At 36.8% G+C, this 16,616-nt stretch overlaps 1 protein-coding gene across 14 annotated transcripts in view; it reads right to left on the bottom strand.

The window, feature by feature from the left end:
• Positions 1 to 16,616, bottom strand: part of STXBP4 (syntaxin binding protein 4) — a 61,609-nt gene that overhangs the window by 22,775 nt on the left and 22,218 nt on the right. For 13 of the 14 annotated variants that reach the window (XM_072937181.1, XM_072937185.1, XM_072937182.1 and 10 more), the window contains 8 exons: positions 16,420 to 16,516; positions 15,003 to 15,115; positions 14,253 to 14,339; positions 13,283 to 13,348; positions 7,499 to 7,675; positions 5,238 to 5,354; positions 4,665 to 4,714; positions 3,418 to 3,548 (listed from right to left, as the gene is read on the bottom strand). In XM_072937181.1, the coding sequence (XP_072793282.1) occupies positions 3,418 to 3,548; positions 4,665 to 4,714; positions 5,238 to 5,354; positions 7,499 to 7,675; positions 13,283 to 13,348; positions 14,253 to 14,339; positions 15,003 to 15,115; positions 16,420 to 16,516 (838 nt within the window). Of the gene's footprint in view, positions 1 to 3,411; positions 3,549 to 4,664; positions 4,715 to 4,774; positions 4,844 to 5,237; positions 5,355 to 7,498; positions 7,676 to 13,282; positions 13,349 to 14,252; positions 14,340 to 15,002; positions 15,116 to 16,419; positions 16,517 to 16,616 lie in introns of those variants that run through there. The other variant, XM_072937179.1, reaches the window with a different exon arrangement.

Here is a 16,616-nt window from a genome sequence, read left to right as displayed (position 1 = left end):
TTTTCAGAGATTAAAAATGCTGGAAATTATCCTAATGAGACTGCACTAATCTTGTTAGGTCATCTGTATTTTAAGATATAATAATATCACTTGTTTTTCATTATTAAAATGTTTTGATTTGGAAGTCAGGACAGGCAATGCCTATTCAAAAGCTGACTCATCTTTTCTCATTAAAGGTAAGTGAATGGAGAGAGAATAATCTGCTTTTCTAGCAGCAACAACAGAGTTCTGAAATCTAGGTCACATTAAAGAACTGTCTTGAAATACAAGCTTTAGACACTGCATTGTGTTTTTCCTTGCTGTGAAACATGGGGATTAACATGCATATTCAATCACCAATAAATCAGCATGCAACTTGTTCATAACTGACATTTAAATGCATTTTCTGATTTGATCAGGGTCTAAAATTATTCTGTCCTTATTAGTGTCAGCTTTTCTGGCTTCTCTGCTTGTCCATAATTACTGTAATGTTCTGATTCTCAGACACCAAATTAAATAAGCAGGGTCTAGTTCCTGGGCCCTGTAACAACACCCCCCAGTAAGGCCAGTTAAGTGAAAAGAATGTCATTCCTCACTCACACTCAACAAATGTGGGTTTAGTCCAAGGAAAGGGAGTTTGGGGATAATTCAGGATTTAAAACCCATTGATTGCCATGTGTCAGATTCCAGACTGAGAGCACATTACAGGAACATGATGGGATAAACAGCTCAAAATTCAGTGCCTGAGCTCCCAGTGAGTGGAGAACCTGGCTTCAGAGCACTTCCTGGATGTGGAAGGTTGGGATTGTGTCAATTACAGCAAGATTGTATTTTTGGACAGAAGTGTCAGAGGCAGAGGGAGGACATTGAAAGCTGTGTTATACGAGTGCCCATTTGGAAATGCTGATTGCCTGCTCTTTGATGAGGAGATAAGTATGTTCCAGGGTTAATCAGATTTTGGCCATCACCAGTACCCAGTGTATTCCTTTTCTAAATTTGTAATAGAAAAGAAGAAAATGCTATCTCTATTCTTTTTAGCATGATTTGCACCATATGGTCTACTAAGTGCAGCCAGCAACTACTTTTAAATGCTGCAGTTCTTCACTGAGGCATTATTATCCTCTGTATGATGATGGAAGTAATCTCAAGTGTTCAGGAGATGCTCACATTCTGTAAAGCAGAATGGCCTCTCAAGGCTTGGTTTCTAAAAAGAGCTTACAGTCTTTAAAGAAGATGAAGAATGGCTCTTTCAAGGGATGAGCTTGATTATTCTGTTTATTACTTCATTATTTGCATTTTGGGATCTGGAGGATCCTGAAGCAGTAAGCCCTGGAAAATGAGCTGCTATTTTTTTTTTTTCCAGAGTCTTCGCTTGAAGAATCACCCAAATGCCTTCACAGAGCTGTCACTCAGCCTGCAGAGCTGAAAGCTGATCTGCAGCAGTATCTCAAGGCAACATGTTCTTGAAGATTTTCAGGAATACACTGAGCTTCTTCAAGCCTCTTCCCTCAGGCAAAATGTCCCTCAGGCTATTACAGAGGAAGGGTATAGTTTGTGTGGATAACTTGTAAATATGTAATTTTGACCTGGTTGTCAAGGAAGATTTTTTTTACAAAGGAAGCAGTTTTCTGTTGGAAAAACACTCTACAACCTTTTCTTGGCACCCAGACTCTGTTTCACATGTACTGTAAATGAATCAAAGAGGAATTTTGGCTGGGGCTCCTGTACTTCATATTTACAAGAATGAAGCAAATAATGAAAGAGAAGCTCTATTTAGAAGGTAAAATGTATCACAAAGGTTTCCCAGCCAGACATTCTGATCCAATGAGCAACCTCAAAAATATTAACTCCAGTTCTCTCTCTAAGAATTCAGTAACAAATTATTATGCTGTGGACACCTTCCTGGAAAAGGAAACCTTCAGTCTGCACTGTAGTCTCTATTACACTTTTCTCTTTGATGGATGATATTTATGAAATGCCACATACACAAGAGCCCCCTTTCTGTGACAGTCCATCTGCAAGAAAACTTCAAATCACATGAAGTTTTAGTGAGAAGCTGGCAGAGAGCACTGCAGACAGAATGCTATTACATAGTTCCTTTGCCTTAACTACTTTCTTTGGAGGGAGAGGGAGAAAAAAACCAGTGAGGTTTAAAGCTTTAATCTCATATCCAAGCTTGTCAGAGCCCAAATCTATCTGTAATGCTCTCCAAATCAGAATGAACTCTGAAAGATGACGTTCAATCTTTAAATCCTTCTCTGCAGACCTATTTTTAATTCTCAGGTTCACAAAATGGATCCCTGCTGTGGCTCCAGAGCTTTCTAACATGTATTCTACCTATTATGTTTGACACAACCATGTGTTAGAATTCAGCTGCATTTAGAACCAAAAGTTTTCTCTGCACAATTTCCTGTGTAGCATAATAAGACCAATTCAGTGTGACAGAACTATTACCGTCATTGGTGGAAAACCAATTATCTCCTCTCCTGGTCACTGTTATTCTTTTCACTCCACCAGTAACTCTAATATTATGGACACTTCTGAACAAATTTTATCTTCTTATTTTGCTTTCTTTGCCACAGAATGAGTAATAAATTAATGTTTCATAAATAACGTCAAAAAACTATTTCTCATATCTTATTTTCTTAACTCTTTTAGTCTCTTTCTAAATTAATTCCTGAACAGTCAAAGCTATTCAAATATTTGATACAATAATTATGGACAACCAAAATTAATGACCTTTCCCAAACATCCTGCGATGTACCATTTCTGTTCCATTTTTGTAAATCAAAAATGGATTAGAACTGACATGCCTGCTCAACTACAGGCAAACACCATCAAAATACACAATCATTTCAATGATCTGAACCAGGAATTATATGATAATTCGAACCTGTTTCTTAGATTTTCAATTGATGCAGTTTGTGACAGTCACTCTCATGAACTACCATCATTTTCACCAGTGGGAACAGATTTCTGTTCATGACCTGAGGACATACATGGATATTTCCAAATGGAACTGCTGCCTGCATTCACTCCCTACAGCAACAACATCTTCATTAAAACACTTTGATACATCTTTATGTAAATCCAGCAGAATAACATTCTGTATATATTCCAGTATGAAAAATAGAGTATTAAAGTAATGAAATGCTGCTAGTTTTACATGTTTCTGATAATCTTCATATTCCTCACTTTGGCATTAATTTTGCGCTTTAAGTTTTCCTGTGAAGAAATGCACTCTGGAATAACTTTATATTCTAATTATAGTTTGATGAAGACGCAGCCTGAGCTGACACTGAACCTGCTCTGTCCTTCCATGCTAGGAATGATTTATTCAGCCAGTTCACATTCAATTTTAAATACAATTATCCATCTTCTTGGCTGATGAACTGATACCAGATTTCAAAGCACACAGAGATGGACACACTCACTCACAATCAACTTCCAAAATGGCCCGGATGGACTTGGCAAGGTCCCTGGCTTCTGCTGCAAGAGCTGCTGTGGCAGTAGGTCCGACCCTTCCCAGCCGAGCCAGAAGCGCTTTAGTGGACAATGTTCTCCTGTCACTAAGATAATAAAAAAATAAATGTTTATTTGTAATATGATAAAGGAAACTGCTACTTTTAATAAGGTAAACTTGTTTTTCTAAAGTGGTTTTGTTCTCAGTGTATGAGCAAAAAAAGATTCATGCTCCCAAATCAGTGAGTTTGCCCCAGCAGCAGTCCTGGCTGAACAATGAAGGTGTTTGCAAAGTTCAATTCAAATAACATTCAGAACTCAACATGCAGTGTCAGGGACTCAGAGGGTGTCAGGAAGGGAACCTGAATGGAATTTTCATAGCAGCATTTAAGCAGGGACACTGCTTCATGGGACCCAACTCTTATCTTCTCTGCCATCTGAATCAGTTTGTCACCTTGGCTGACATTTGATAATTAATCCATTCACTAAAACAAATTCTGTGAACTTCATAAAACAGACAACATCATTGCTGTGTGCAGTGCCAATGGGAACTGAATCTCACTGACTGTCTACGATATCCTGCTGGTCTGAGCCTGTCTAGGTATTTTGAAATAAAGCTCCAGTTCACTTCAGTTAAATACATTTGATTTTCTTGAGAGCTGTATTGAAAAAAAATGCAGGAAAGAAATGGAACTATTTTACTGTTACATAAATATTAATGAAATGCTATCTGTGATATATAGGCACAATCATGCCAATTTTCTGAAGGACCAAAGGCTGCTTAAATCTTCTTGAATATTCCCAGCAGCTTTTGAAACAAGAAAAGTAACAAAGTGTTAATGGATATACATTTTATCAATTTATTGATATGCTATTGTATTCATTGTGATGCAAAATCACCTAAAAAAATCTAAAAAAAAATTAAAACTCACTGTTAAGGCTCCTTGCATTTTAACTAATCCTTAGTACATTATAATTAATTTATGGAAACATCCAGACAATCATAGCTATGTAATTACTAACTGTTTTAATTTAATTCAGAGGTTTTTAATGAAGCTGTATCCTGAAAGCCTAATTTATAATTCATGTCATTCCCTCTCCCTCAATAAAATTACATACAGAACTATACAGCAAAAGTATAGAAAAACACAGCTACAAGGCAGTTTTTTGAGACTTGGAAACAATAGTAGAGTTTTGCATTATTAATGTAGCCATTTCATTACCTTAAAATTGTTGAGGAAGTAGAGTTATCTGAAAGTATTTCATGCACAACCTGTTGGTCATAGTCAAGAAGTTAACAGTTTATAAATCAACACAGTCAAAAAGTTAATACCTTATAGCTTGATGTTCTGTTTGGGGGTGGGGGACTTGATTTGCAATTAAAGAGTCTAGTGTCTCCCAGCTAGAAGTGCAAAAGTAAAAACCAAAATATTATAACCCCTTTAAACAAAGTAAATATAACAACATCACTTTTTTGTTGTTTCATAACATGCCAAAGAATTATCAACTATTAGATTTCTGCCTTTTTCTTCTGAAGAGTTTCATAGAAATTGTGAGAGTTTAGGTGGTAAAAATTATCTGATAATTTTCATTTGTCCAGTATAGCAAAACACAAAGATTATGTAAACCTCTGAATGGATCTGCACACTTACACATCATCTAGGGATATGTATTTTCTAGGGATGAAAGGACCTCTGCAAACTGGTTTGTAGCCATTTTACTATGCTCATTCCTCACAAACATCAACGCAAACCTTTTCCAAATATGATATTGTTAGAAATGAAAGGCAAAGTTACCTCTACAAATTGTAGCAATTTTTCAGTGGCCACCTCAAAGGTCTTCCTGGCCGACTCCGATTTCCGCAGCTGGCAGTCAAGCACTGTAACCCTCTTTCTCAAATCATGAATGTTCTCCTGGGAAAAGTATTTTAAAGCTTTTATTCTAATAATTTTCCTCCCATGGATCACACAGAGACATAGTGTGAACAGAGTGTTTGGAATGTTTAACACGCTCTTTTCTACATTTCTGTAAAACATAAAACTGGAATGCCTGAGCAGCTGGCAAATCAGCTCCAAACTGCAACAGATTTTGGCAAATGACAGAAAGGTAAATTAAAAGTTGAAGATAACAACAGGGATAGGGCTGAAAATTAAGATGAATGGATCAAAAATACCAACCTTATGGTGATCCTATCTCAGCAGGGTGCATAAACAACCAGAACAAACTCAGTCCCCGAGTTTGCATCCACACAGCCTCTGGCCAACGCAGTAATTATGGCACATCTTGGAGGAAATGACCCCTAGGATGTCTCTGCATGCACTTGTATAACCTATTGATCAGTGCTATGCATCCCTCCCTCCTTCAGTACAGAGGTGAGCCCTGTCAGACCCAGCTCTGGAGGCTCTGGAGTCCATTAGAGTTCCTGCACTGCTCCTGCGACAGGACCATGAATAAAGTCCTCACATGTACCTGGACATGTCTGTTTAGCACAGCTGTCTGCTGGACACAAGATCTAGAAAGATCTCTCCAAAATACAGAAAAAGCACTCTAATTAAAAATAAACTTTTTCATCACACTGCAGGTGATCATTCTACTCTAATGAGTAGAGTAGAATGCCCACAACCTACTCTAAAACCCTTACAAAATAATCACCACAACCCACTTACTAACTTTACTGGAATCAAATGATTTGTTTGTATACACTGTACAAAACAGCAGAATCATCATCCCACTGAACATCAAGAATTTTTTTGGTAATTTCATTATCCACTCTGGAGAAGAAGCTGGTGAAAGAACTCACTCTATCACACTAAACAAGTGAGAGAGACCAATCTGATTTTTATTTATGCCTCAACATATGTTATATTCCATTTAGTGAATATGTTTTAGGGGGAGATTTACTGTAACTGACTCCCCTTTTACAGCAGGATGGGACAAAAGGCTATAAAATGGTGTTGGCATCTACTTGATATTGTTTCTTTTGGATAAGCAATGCAGAGATACAAATCTCCACATAGATACTGTAGTATTCAGTCAGAATTTCAGGAACTTAAAGCTAGAATCTCTGGAACAAACCTCCAATAAATCAACCAACACTCAATGAATTTCTTAAAATTTGGCTATTTATAGAAGTCTTAGAAAACAAACAGTGATGCAAGAATACCTGACATAAAAGATGAAGCATCTCACCCAGATGTTCAGAAAGAACATCCAGGGTGTGATTCACCTTATCACTCACAATCAGATAATTGGAATTCCTCCTGGGAGCCACAGGGACTTCCTAAGCTGTTCTCTGCAAGCTTGTTTACCCCAGAGCTTGACTTTACCTTCTAATATCTTGAAATATTGAAGTAATTCTCAAGATGAAACAAGGCAACATGTCAGTAGTTCTTCTTCACCAGGTCATATGCACATTCATTTTTCATGAGAAAAACAAGGTAACCTCACAAATGCCAACCTGCTTGCACTTGTTCAAACTGTGTCTAAAACACAGGTCAGGAGCATGAAAAAAAATTTGAAGTGCATCAAATACTTTATTTCTTAGCCTATTCTGAAATGCCTCACTGGAGATGAAGTAGACTTAAAATATAAGGCTCAATATTATTTTTTTTTTTTTTTGCAGGATTAGTAACATTGATTAAATTTAAATTAACTTTTAACAGGACTGGACTTTACATGTTTGTTATTTGCCTAACAGAAATATAAACCTGAAGGCCATTTTCACATGAGTACAAAAGCATACAAATATATGCAAGTTGTAGTCTTTAAAGACAATATATCTGCAGCCTAGAAACTATTCCATGCTTAAAGCTTGAGATGTGCCATTCTGACCTATAACCCACATATGCTAGGAGTTCCTGGTTCTCCAGCCCAAAGATGTTTGGATAAAGGAAGCCTCGCACACTTCACATTACCCGCTTCACTCCACATCATCCCAGTTATTGAATAATAAAAGACAAACAGTGACCTACTTTAGAAAAGCAGATGAAAAGAAAATGAAAACCAGATACATGACAACAGCAAGGAAACCATGGTAACTCTGACAGGCTTTGCTTACTTTATTTTGGCCAGAATGCTCAGCGAGCTGAGCCTTCAGCTCTCCAATTTCAGCCTCTAAGAGGCGGATCACCTCCTCATAGTCCATCTCCATGCCCCGGGCCTGCCTCTGGGCAGCCTCTGCGAGGTGAATTCTGCTGCGCAGGGCTCTCGTCTCCTCCACAGCTGCCTTGGCTTCCTGCAGATCACACAATGCAGTGAAGAAGTTACAACTCCAGCTACCAAAAATGGAGCAGATTTAGCTCACAAGTACTGCAGTTGGCATCAGGGCTACCCCTCAGTGTTCATGGTTAGGGGGCTTAATTGCTAATTTTTAACATTATGATGTGCAAATGGAAACCAGGTAAATACAGAGATGTATTTTTGCTAATAAATTAAATAACAAGTTCTATAATTACTGAAAATCTACTTGAATGAAAGGTTTTCTTGAAATGCATCAGATGCTGTTGATCTGTCCCATTGCTTCCACACCAAAGAAGTACCTTAATGAGATGCTACTTAATTTCATTTTTATTGCCTGAATTCACACTCTAGTCAAAGCTCACACATCATGTAGATGGACTATTAATGCAAGTCATTCAGTCCACACTCTTTTCAGAATCAGTGCTTTTAAATAAAATCTCTTTTTCTGCCTTGTCCCTGGTCCTATGATGCTCCTAATAGCCTGGATCATCAGAGAAGAGTGTTGGATAAAACTTATATATAAATAACGTACAGAAACCAGAAAATCAGAAACTGCTAGCTTTTAATTCAGCTAACTTAATCCCTGAATGTTGCAAAATCTCCTTTCAAGAAAGATATTGCTCAGTTCATCTGGGGACTGATTATTAATTGATGTTAACAAATTAATAAATTAGAAAGCCAAATTAAAGGTCTGTACAACAGGTAAGTTTACACTAATCTAGGAATAAAACAAACAAACTGCTCACACAAAATGTACAGGCTCACTGGCACCAAAATCACTGAACCATCTTTTCCCTCAGCTGTTAATCTGTAGGAAAAGTCACTTAATATCAGTTTTCTGAATAATTCAGGTTATCAGATTTCAATACACAAATTCACAGAGCTGGAAGTTTTTAGTAGAAATTGCTCAATTAAGGATACTGAGGTGAATATTCTATTCCTGGTCTACCTATTCAATCTTATAATTATAATTATATCCTGGTTGGGAACAGAACTAGAGGGAAAACAGGTGGGTGTTTCTCCTCCCATAGAGGAGAAACACACAATGACTCTTTACCATGGAGGAAATAACCTTCTAAAGCTAGGTTTGAAATTGCAGTTTCTAAAAAACCTAGATGGCCAGATCTTCCTGTTTTGTGGAAGAAATTGCATATAAAAGGTGTCATAATAGAAATGTCTAGAGAGGTCAGTTAAACTTAAAAATGCAGATTGTATTCTTTCCTAACATAGAAGCATTTGTCCTGTACAATCAATATCCTTCAAGTCAGGTTTTCCTGTATTTTGTGATAATTTTTTTTTCTTTCTGTAAAATGCTCTACCAATCTCAGCTTCATATGACTTTTAACCTCTACACTGTTAGTCTTAATAGACAATATATTCTGGGTCAAAAACCAGCTAATCTCAGAGACATAAACCAGTACATCAGCTTCCTCAACTTTGCAATATAATAGCAATTTGGATGATGGCCAGGGACATCCTGGTCTCCCAGAAAATAGAGCAGTGGAAGCAACCACACATGCAGAACAGCAACACCATTAGTGAACACAGGTGACAGTGGTGTTGTATAATTTAGAGATTTCTGTAACAGGGCACGAGCACCAAAAGATCCATTTTAGTGACCTTTAATTTGACAGCAAGTGGAATGATTTTCTTTTCTCCTTTGGAAGCATTTGGTGAACTCCACAAGGACCACCTGCACCTGGAAACACAGACCCATCCCAAGCTTATTGCTCTGGGTGTGTTTTTCCTCACGCTGCTGTCACAGTTGTGTTATAGCACTAAGAGCAGTGTGAGGGTCATTACTGCCCCCACTCCCTGAAAGCACAGCAATCACCCCTCCTGCAAGCTGCTCCTGGCACTCCTTTTTCCTAGAAACAATTCAGGGAACACAGGGACTTCTAAGAAGTTATCAACCTACAGAAGTAGGGGTCAAATTACTGCCTTTGGGGAGGGCATTTTCTTGCCACTGTAAGAAACAAAATGAGTCAACAGCAAGAGCTGGGCCCTGCTACAGAGGATGAGTTGGGAGCCTTCAGCAGCAAAGGCATCCTTGGGAAACAGGCTGGAGGTGGGAAAAAGACTCTTGGAGACAAAAGTGAAAAGATGCTCTGACGTTAAGTTTGACTAATATAAATGAACACAGAGGCCTTGAAAAAGGGTGGCATCTTAAAAACCCACACTTAGGAATTATTTAAATAAACTGACATGAGAAAAGTGAAGAGAAAATTGCTATTATGAAAAGGGAGGTCTTCATTTTGAAAGAAGACATCCTTGAGATAAAGGTTTAATCTCTTATAATCCAGAATTGCCTTTACTCCTCCATTGTTTTTTCAGAACTCCAGTTGTTGAATATTAATTTCTCTGTAATAGCAGACTAAGTATGACCAGATTTCAACAGTGAAAGACCTAAAGGAATAATTAAGGAACAATGGCTTCCTACATTACAATGAAACAATTACACACACTACAACTGAGTTAGTAAAACTGACACACCAGAGCTGTTTGCTGGAGCAGAGGGGCACAAAGGGATATGATTCCATCAGATTTTTCCATTCTCCAGTTACTGGAATTGGCACTGTGGGGACAGTGGGTTCTCTCACCTGGCAGGTAAGGGGGCCCCACCAGTGAAGAATTGATGGCTAATACCCACTTCAGCAACATGAGCTCTTGTCCCACTCAGATGTTGAAAAAATTGTCCAAGGCCAGGCTGGACACGGCTTGGAGCAACCTGGGATAGTGGAGGGTGTCTCTCTCCATGGCAGGGGGGTGGAATGAGATGAGCTTCAAGGTCCTTGCCAACCCAAACCAATCTAGAATTCTACGACACAAGAAACAGGGGATCTGCAGCTGCTAATATTTCATTTATATAAACACCTTATGGGACCCATTGTCCTGATCTGGTATGAAGCCACTACTACCAATAAGGAACTAACAGCTGGAGGAAAGAAGTTGAATCCTTAAAAAAGCAATTTCAAGGTACAGGTTTCTTCCTAAGCCAGGTTCTATTTATTCCTTGGATAAATTTGAGTGTCAGGAGGTTTTATCCAAGTTTTATTCCAGCCACCACAAACACCAGAACTAAGGTATTCTTTTAAACCACATGAAAAATGTAGTTACAAATCAATCATGCTTGTTGATTAATTCTACAAAAAATAGTATATTGAAATAATCCTTTAAAAGAACTTTGAATATGTTTACTATGTATTGAAATAAAAAAAACCTAATGAAATAAACCAAACACTTCTTTCAGGCAGGGTGAAGTAGATTAGCTACTGCTTCCAAAGTAGCAGTCATTCAAAGCCCTTATTTTGTGTAGACCTTATAAGTGTAGCAAATCTCAGCCCCATGAAACTAGTCCAGGAGTTTGGGATACCACAAACAGTGTCTTATCTTCACAACCTCTCCCACTTCCTATGTTCAGCTGAGTGCTCCAGCAGAAAAAGCTGTAGCAGAGAAGGGATCATTCAGGCTGAAACACCCCAGGACTCTCAGGCAGCACAGGACCCAGTCCAACTCCTCCAGGAAGACAGAAGACATCATTACGGATTTCACATTCTTGCTCTTGGCAAGACTTCAGGTACTCAGAAGTTCCTTTCTGTGTTTTGTGCCAATTTCAGCTTACATATGATTTCAAGGAAGCCCCAAAGATATGGTGCTACATCACAACTTCAAAGCAAAACCAGATCAATTAATGAATTTTAATTGTCTCATACCAATGTTAGAAAAGAATTACTACCTCACTGCAAGCTTAACAGCATTTCCAATCTTAACAGTTCATTCATGCTGTTCGCTACTGAGTCAAGCACTGTTTAATGAATTGGTACTAACAAAGCATGTTCATTAACCAGAATTAACCCGCGTCTTAATTAATCTGTAATCTCTGCAATTCACAATTAGTAGAAAAGAGAAATACCACAAAATATACCGCAATATATGATTGGTAATCTAAATCCTCATTTAAAACTTTGGTTTTTCAGGAAAGCAGTCACTTAAAAAAATGTTTAAATTATGCTGAAGTCAGAAGACCTTAAGCACAGACTTAAATTGGGTTTTGTTTTTTACTTTGGTTGTTTGTTACTTTTAATCAGGCCATTACGGTTCAATAATGTACTCATTAACTCCTTTCACTAACCAGCTCAAGCAGGAATGCACATCCTAAGTTAAATGGCAACTTATACTATAAGTAGCATCACCATGAATCTCAGTGCCAATATTGATTTTAAACAACAGAAATACATCTATAATAATATTATTTAAAACACTTGAACATGCACCAAGTATAAACAGAAGAAAATGTCCATTAAAAGCCCACTTTTATCTCCTAAAATAGATCACACAATGCTATAATTATATATAATTTAGTATTTCTCTTTCACTTCATGACCTGGAACCCTTTCAATGCCTACTAGAAAATCAGTATTTATCCCTGGAAGATTTGCAGGGCAAAACTGAATTTTACCACCCTCTGACAGTACCTGAGAAAAATAAAAGTGGGAGGACCTCGAGTGGTGGCAAATGGGCACTGCTGCCACTTAAAACATCTTAAACCAGCCCTGTCCAAGGCTGCCTTCCCAGGAAAAGAAGGTTTGTACTAGGGATTGTACTCTGTTACAGCTTTAGTCTGGACTAATACACTGAACAAGTGTTCTGGTCTAGAACAACACAGTCAACCCATTAGAGAATGGGAACTTCAAGTGCATTACTGGAACAATCTTCCAGTTAAATTTTATCCAGAAGATAATCCAATTTATTTCCCACAGTGTACAGGAGGAAACAACATTAATGGAAAAAGCTTCCAAGCAAGGTCTCGTATATTCAAGGAATAAAACGTGATAAGGAAGGTGTTCAACAAATCTTATGAGCAAAATATAAAGCTAATCTTAATACAGGGGATTTTTAAACTTTATCTTGCATTTTTACATGACATCTGACATGAGAAACCCGCAAAGAATAGGTGCAGCAGTGCAGGAGGGAAAGAAATCAGCCAGCTCATTAGAAGGAAAAGCTGACAGGGTGTTCAGGAGGAAGAGGGAACAGGAAAGTTCTTTGGTTTTGAATCCAGGCTATAAATGACATGAGAATTACATTTAATTGGGAATTTCCTTTAAGAGACACAAGGAAGTCAAATACTCTGATTTATTGGCTCATAATTATAGATAGATTTGGAAGCAGAAACAAGACTTTCCTCAGAAAATCCTGACTACAACTTTTTTTCCTGATAATTTTTTCACACTTGGTTGACATATAAAGTAGTTAATGTTAGGACTGTAAATTAGGCAACTGTTGCCTAAGAATAGCAAAATCTACTCAAAAAACACTTAACACTAGAAAGGTTCTACTATATTATTATCCCACTTCATTGATCCAGCTGGTCTCAGGGTTCCTATCTCAATTCAATAGCAGAGAAATAGATTACTGCTCTAAAAACTGAAGAATCAATTCTCCACCTTTAATTAAAAGCTCTGTAGTAACACAAAAACCACCTTGGTGTTGAAATCAGTGTGAAAGTATAGTCTGTATGAGCACTAAGAAAAGAAGTGCTCCTTTTTCCCTCCCACAAAAAACAATTAAAAATTTTTAAATTTTAGAGAGTTCAACATACTTGCTTGACTACTTGTAGCTGCTCTGCTAATTGCTTCTGTAAGTTCACAGATTCAGACAATTCTTCCTATTTAAAAGAAAAAAGAATAAGAAATAAGTTTGAAAGAGAAAGAGTTTTGGTCCTAAAGCAATTAGCTCTTTCAAAACTACAGATAACAATACTTAACTTCTATCAACAGCTTTTATAAACCCTGTGATAAAACCATCTCTAAAACCTAACTTTTCTGTGAGTTCATCAATGCTGTTTAGGTTTCTTGAGCATTTTAGAATTATTTACTGAACATTTCTGGAATAGAAATGTTCAGTAGTGTAGAAGTGTGTAAGAAATAAAGCAGTTAATTACAGGTTGATCACTGTCAGTTCTCCACATCAGCAATTTAGGGACACCTAGCCAGTATTCACTGTGTTCAATGTAAATGGGGCTTTTCATTTCAGTACAAAGCTCTCAGGAGAAGAATCACTGTGCCATGGGAATGTGGCAGCAACCTGGGGTATTAAGAAATAATATTTATTGCTTTAGGACTTGGGAATTTTGTAATGGCTGGGAAAATATGTATTAATTTTCCACACAGATTAATTTATCCTCCAGTTCTGATTCCTTTCAGAAGTATCAGCACACGCTCAGACTCTGCAGTTACTTGCATCACCCATTTTTAAATAAAATTGCCATGCTAATCAGTAATTTCTCCAAATTCACTTCTGTGAAATGTCTGCTTAGTCTCATTTCTCTATAGACCAGATTATAAAATGTGTTAGCATAGAGTATAATGGCTAAAATTCACTGTCTCCACAAATACATTGTAAGCAATCATCAAACATGATTAGGACTGTTTGCACTGTTATTTTCTTTATCTATGAAAAACTGCACATGAAATTAAAAAAAAAAAAAACCAGTAAATTTCTATACACACTCAAAAAAAAACCCCCCTAGTCTCTTGAATAATTTAAAGCAAATAAAAAATAAGTGTTACCTTTAATTTGCTCACTTCTTTTAAAGCTTCATTTCTTTCTTTCTTAAGTTTTTCCACATCATCTTCCAAGGAATCACAGGTTACAAACTGTGTGTATACAAATATATATGGTTGGAATGGATTGCTAAGTGTGTCTTCCATAATTTTTAACATCTTATATTAAAAGTTCTTCTTAATAAAACTAGAAGAAAGTCTTAATTTTAGGATGATTTATAGATATGAAAATGCTAAAAATGTTTAATAAAATTTTAAACAACTTATCTTCCAAATGAACAATTACTTTCCCTTTTAAAATGGATTAATAAAGTGTTTTTAAAAGTATCAAGAATACATCAATATTTTAATATTTTAAATAATAAGGCATTTAATTTTAGTATTCATATACTAAAGATGCTATTTTTAAAAGTCACCTCTAGAATAAAATGATTTTCACTGTAGCAGTAGTTCAAATCACTGGGCCCAGTAATTGTTTCTCACTCACACAGGTTGTAGCAATCCAAATTCTATTAAGAAACCTCAGCAAATCAGTGTTGTCCAGACTTACAACAAACCACAATTTAATTACATTAATTGCTTTCTACAAATTAGGCTGCTTAAAAAAGCTTCATAGGAACTAGGTTAGCTTAAAGAACCCCATGGTGCAGAGCTGTTTTGAACATCTGCCCAAGATTTGGAGTTATTTTACATACAATAAACTCTCTGATAATCTCCTCCCAGCTGTTAGAACACTGACCAGGCACAATATTTTACCTGTGAGTCCTGGAAGCTGGCAACTTCACTGATCCCAAAGGTTTCAGATTTGTGGCCATCATCAGCTGCATTTGATTGCACAGACAACAGATTCCTTGAAACTTCAATGAAATCTAGGAAAGAAACAGTTCAGATTTTGTTGGTGTAGCCTGGAAGTTCAGTTTAGTAACAGCTCACTGATGCAACACAACTTCCAGTATCACCATGAACAGCCACTCTGATAAATGCAGTTTTCTACAGGAAAAAAAGAAAATCAGAGAGATATCTCCAAAGAGAAAGTTCTGGTAAAGCTGGTAAGAATAAAAATGCCCAAACACATTGTGGAATGAAATATCCTCAAATCAAATTGTGAAGGAGAAAGAATAACAAAAGCGGTGTGAAGTTCACCTTCTAAGTACCTGAGATATTCTCTATTTGGTGTCTGTGAAAAATGAAATAAATCTGCACAACAGGCACACACACCTGCCCTTCCCAAGGAGCTGAGCTTACCAGAGGAGACAGAAAAAAGGAAAAATTTCCTGCTAGATCAGAGCTCATGGTTTCCTTTTCAGGCCCTTTAAACCCCCAACACAGGCTTGGTAAAATTGATGTTGACCAAGTTGAAAGTTTTAAATACAAACAGTCTCTAATGCACAATCAACATGGCTTGGATTACCTGTACATTTTGGATTTAAAAAATTCTGCTACTCTACAACAGAAAGGTGGAAATATAAAGGTCAGTTTACTCCACATAAAATCTGATAGAACATCCAGTATCTTTCTTGCTGAAGATCTTTCTGGATGTTTAAGTGCAAAATACTACTTTTCACACACTAGTGTTTTTCTTAGACTTTAGGAAAAGTGAAATTTCCATTAGTTTTAGCATCAGAACCATCATGTCTCACAGCCTCTGAAAAATATTTCTAAATTATCTGTGTCATCAACCAAAATTTTTACAAGCACAAAATGCAACTAATTCTCATCAGAATTAGGTTTAGCTGGAAGAATTGTGATGGTCTCCCTGAAAATCTGTTTCTGTATGCAACAGTTGAAATGTTCTTGCTTCCCACATACTAAAATTAAGTGATCCATCCGTCTACTTGCTTCAAGAAGCTTCTTTAACCATCAAAACTCTCTCAAGTAATTTCTGGAAAAATTACAGTTCCCTATTGTCAGAACAAAAAAATAAAGATTTGTCAGCACAAAATAAAACTTTCCCAAGGCTGCTCTTAATAAAATAAATTTGTGATTTGCACTGCCTAGTTTCAAGTAGAACTTCAAGTTTATTTTTATATAGCAAAATAAAGTTCTTGCCTCAAAATATAATTTTATTTGCAGCAGCAACCCAATAGTGACAAGAAATATATTAGTAGTTATTATCTATAATTTCTGTATTCCTACTTTTCATTATTTTCTATGGTAATTAACAAATTATTACCTCCAAAAGACACTGTTCCTTTAGAATCTTTATGAAGTTGCTGCCTTAGGGCTTGCTGCTGTTCATCTGTGAGCTGAATCCCAAGATAATTCAATGCCTGGAAGGAAAAAACTTATTTTGGAGTGAAAAAAGAAAGGACTAAGGATAATGACTGCAGGGACATGGGGGAGTAATTAAAGAGCTACACTTCAAAGAGC

The sequence above is a fragment of the Taeniopygia guttata genome, chromosome 18 (assembly GCF_048771995.1).
Source record: "Taeniopygia guttata chromosome 18, bTaeGut7.mat, whole genome shotgun sequence".
Classification (NCBI taxonomy): domain Eukaryota; kingdom Metazoa; phylum Chordata; class Aves; order Passeriformes; family Estrildidae; genus Taeniopygia; species Taeniopygia guttata.
Note: the sequence above shows the minus strand (reverse complement) of the source record. Positions and strands in the feature narration are given on the sequence as shown.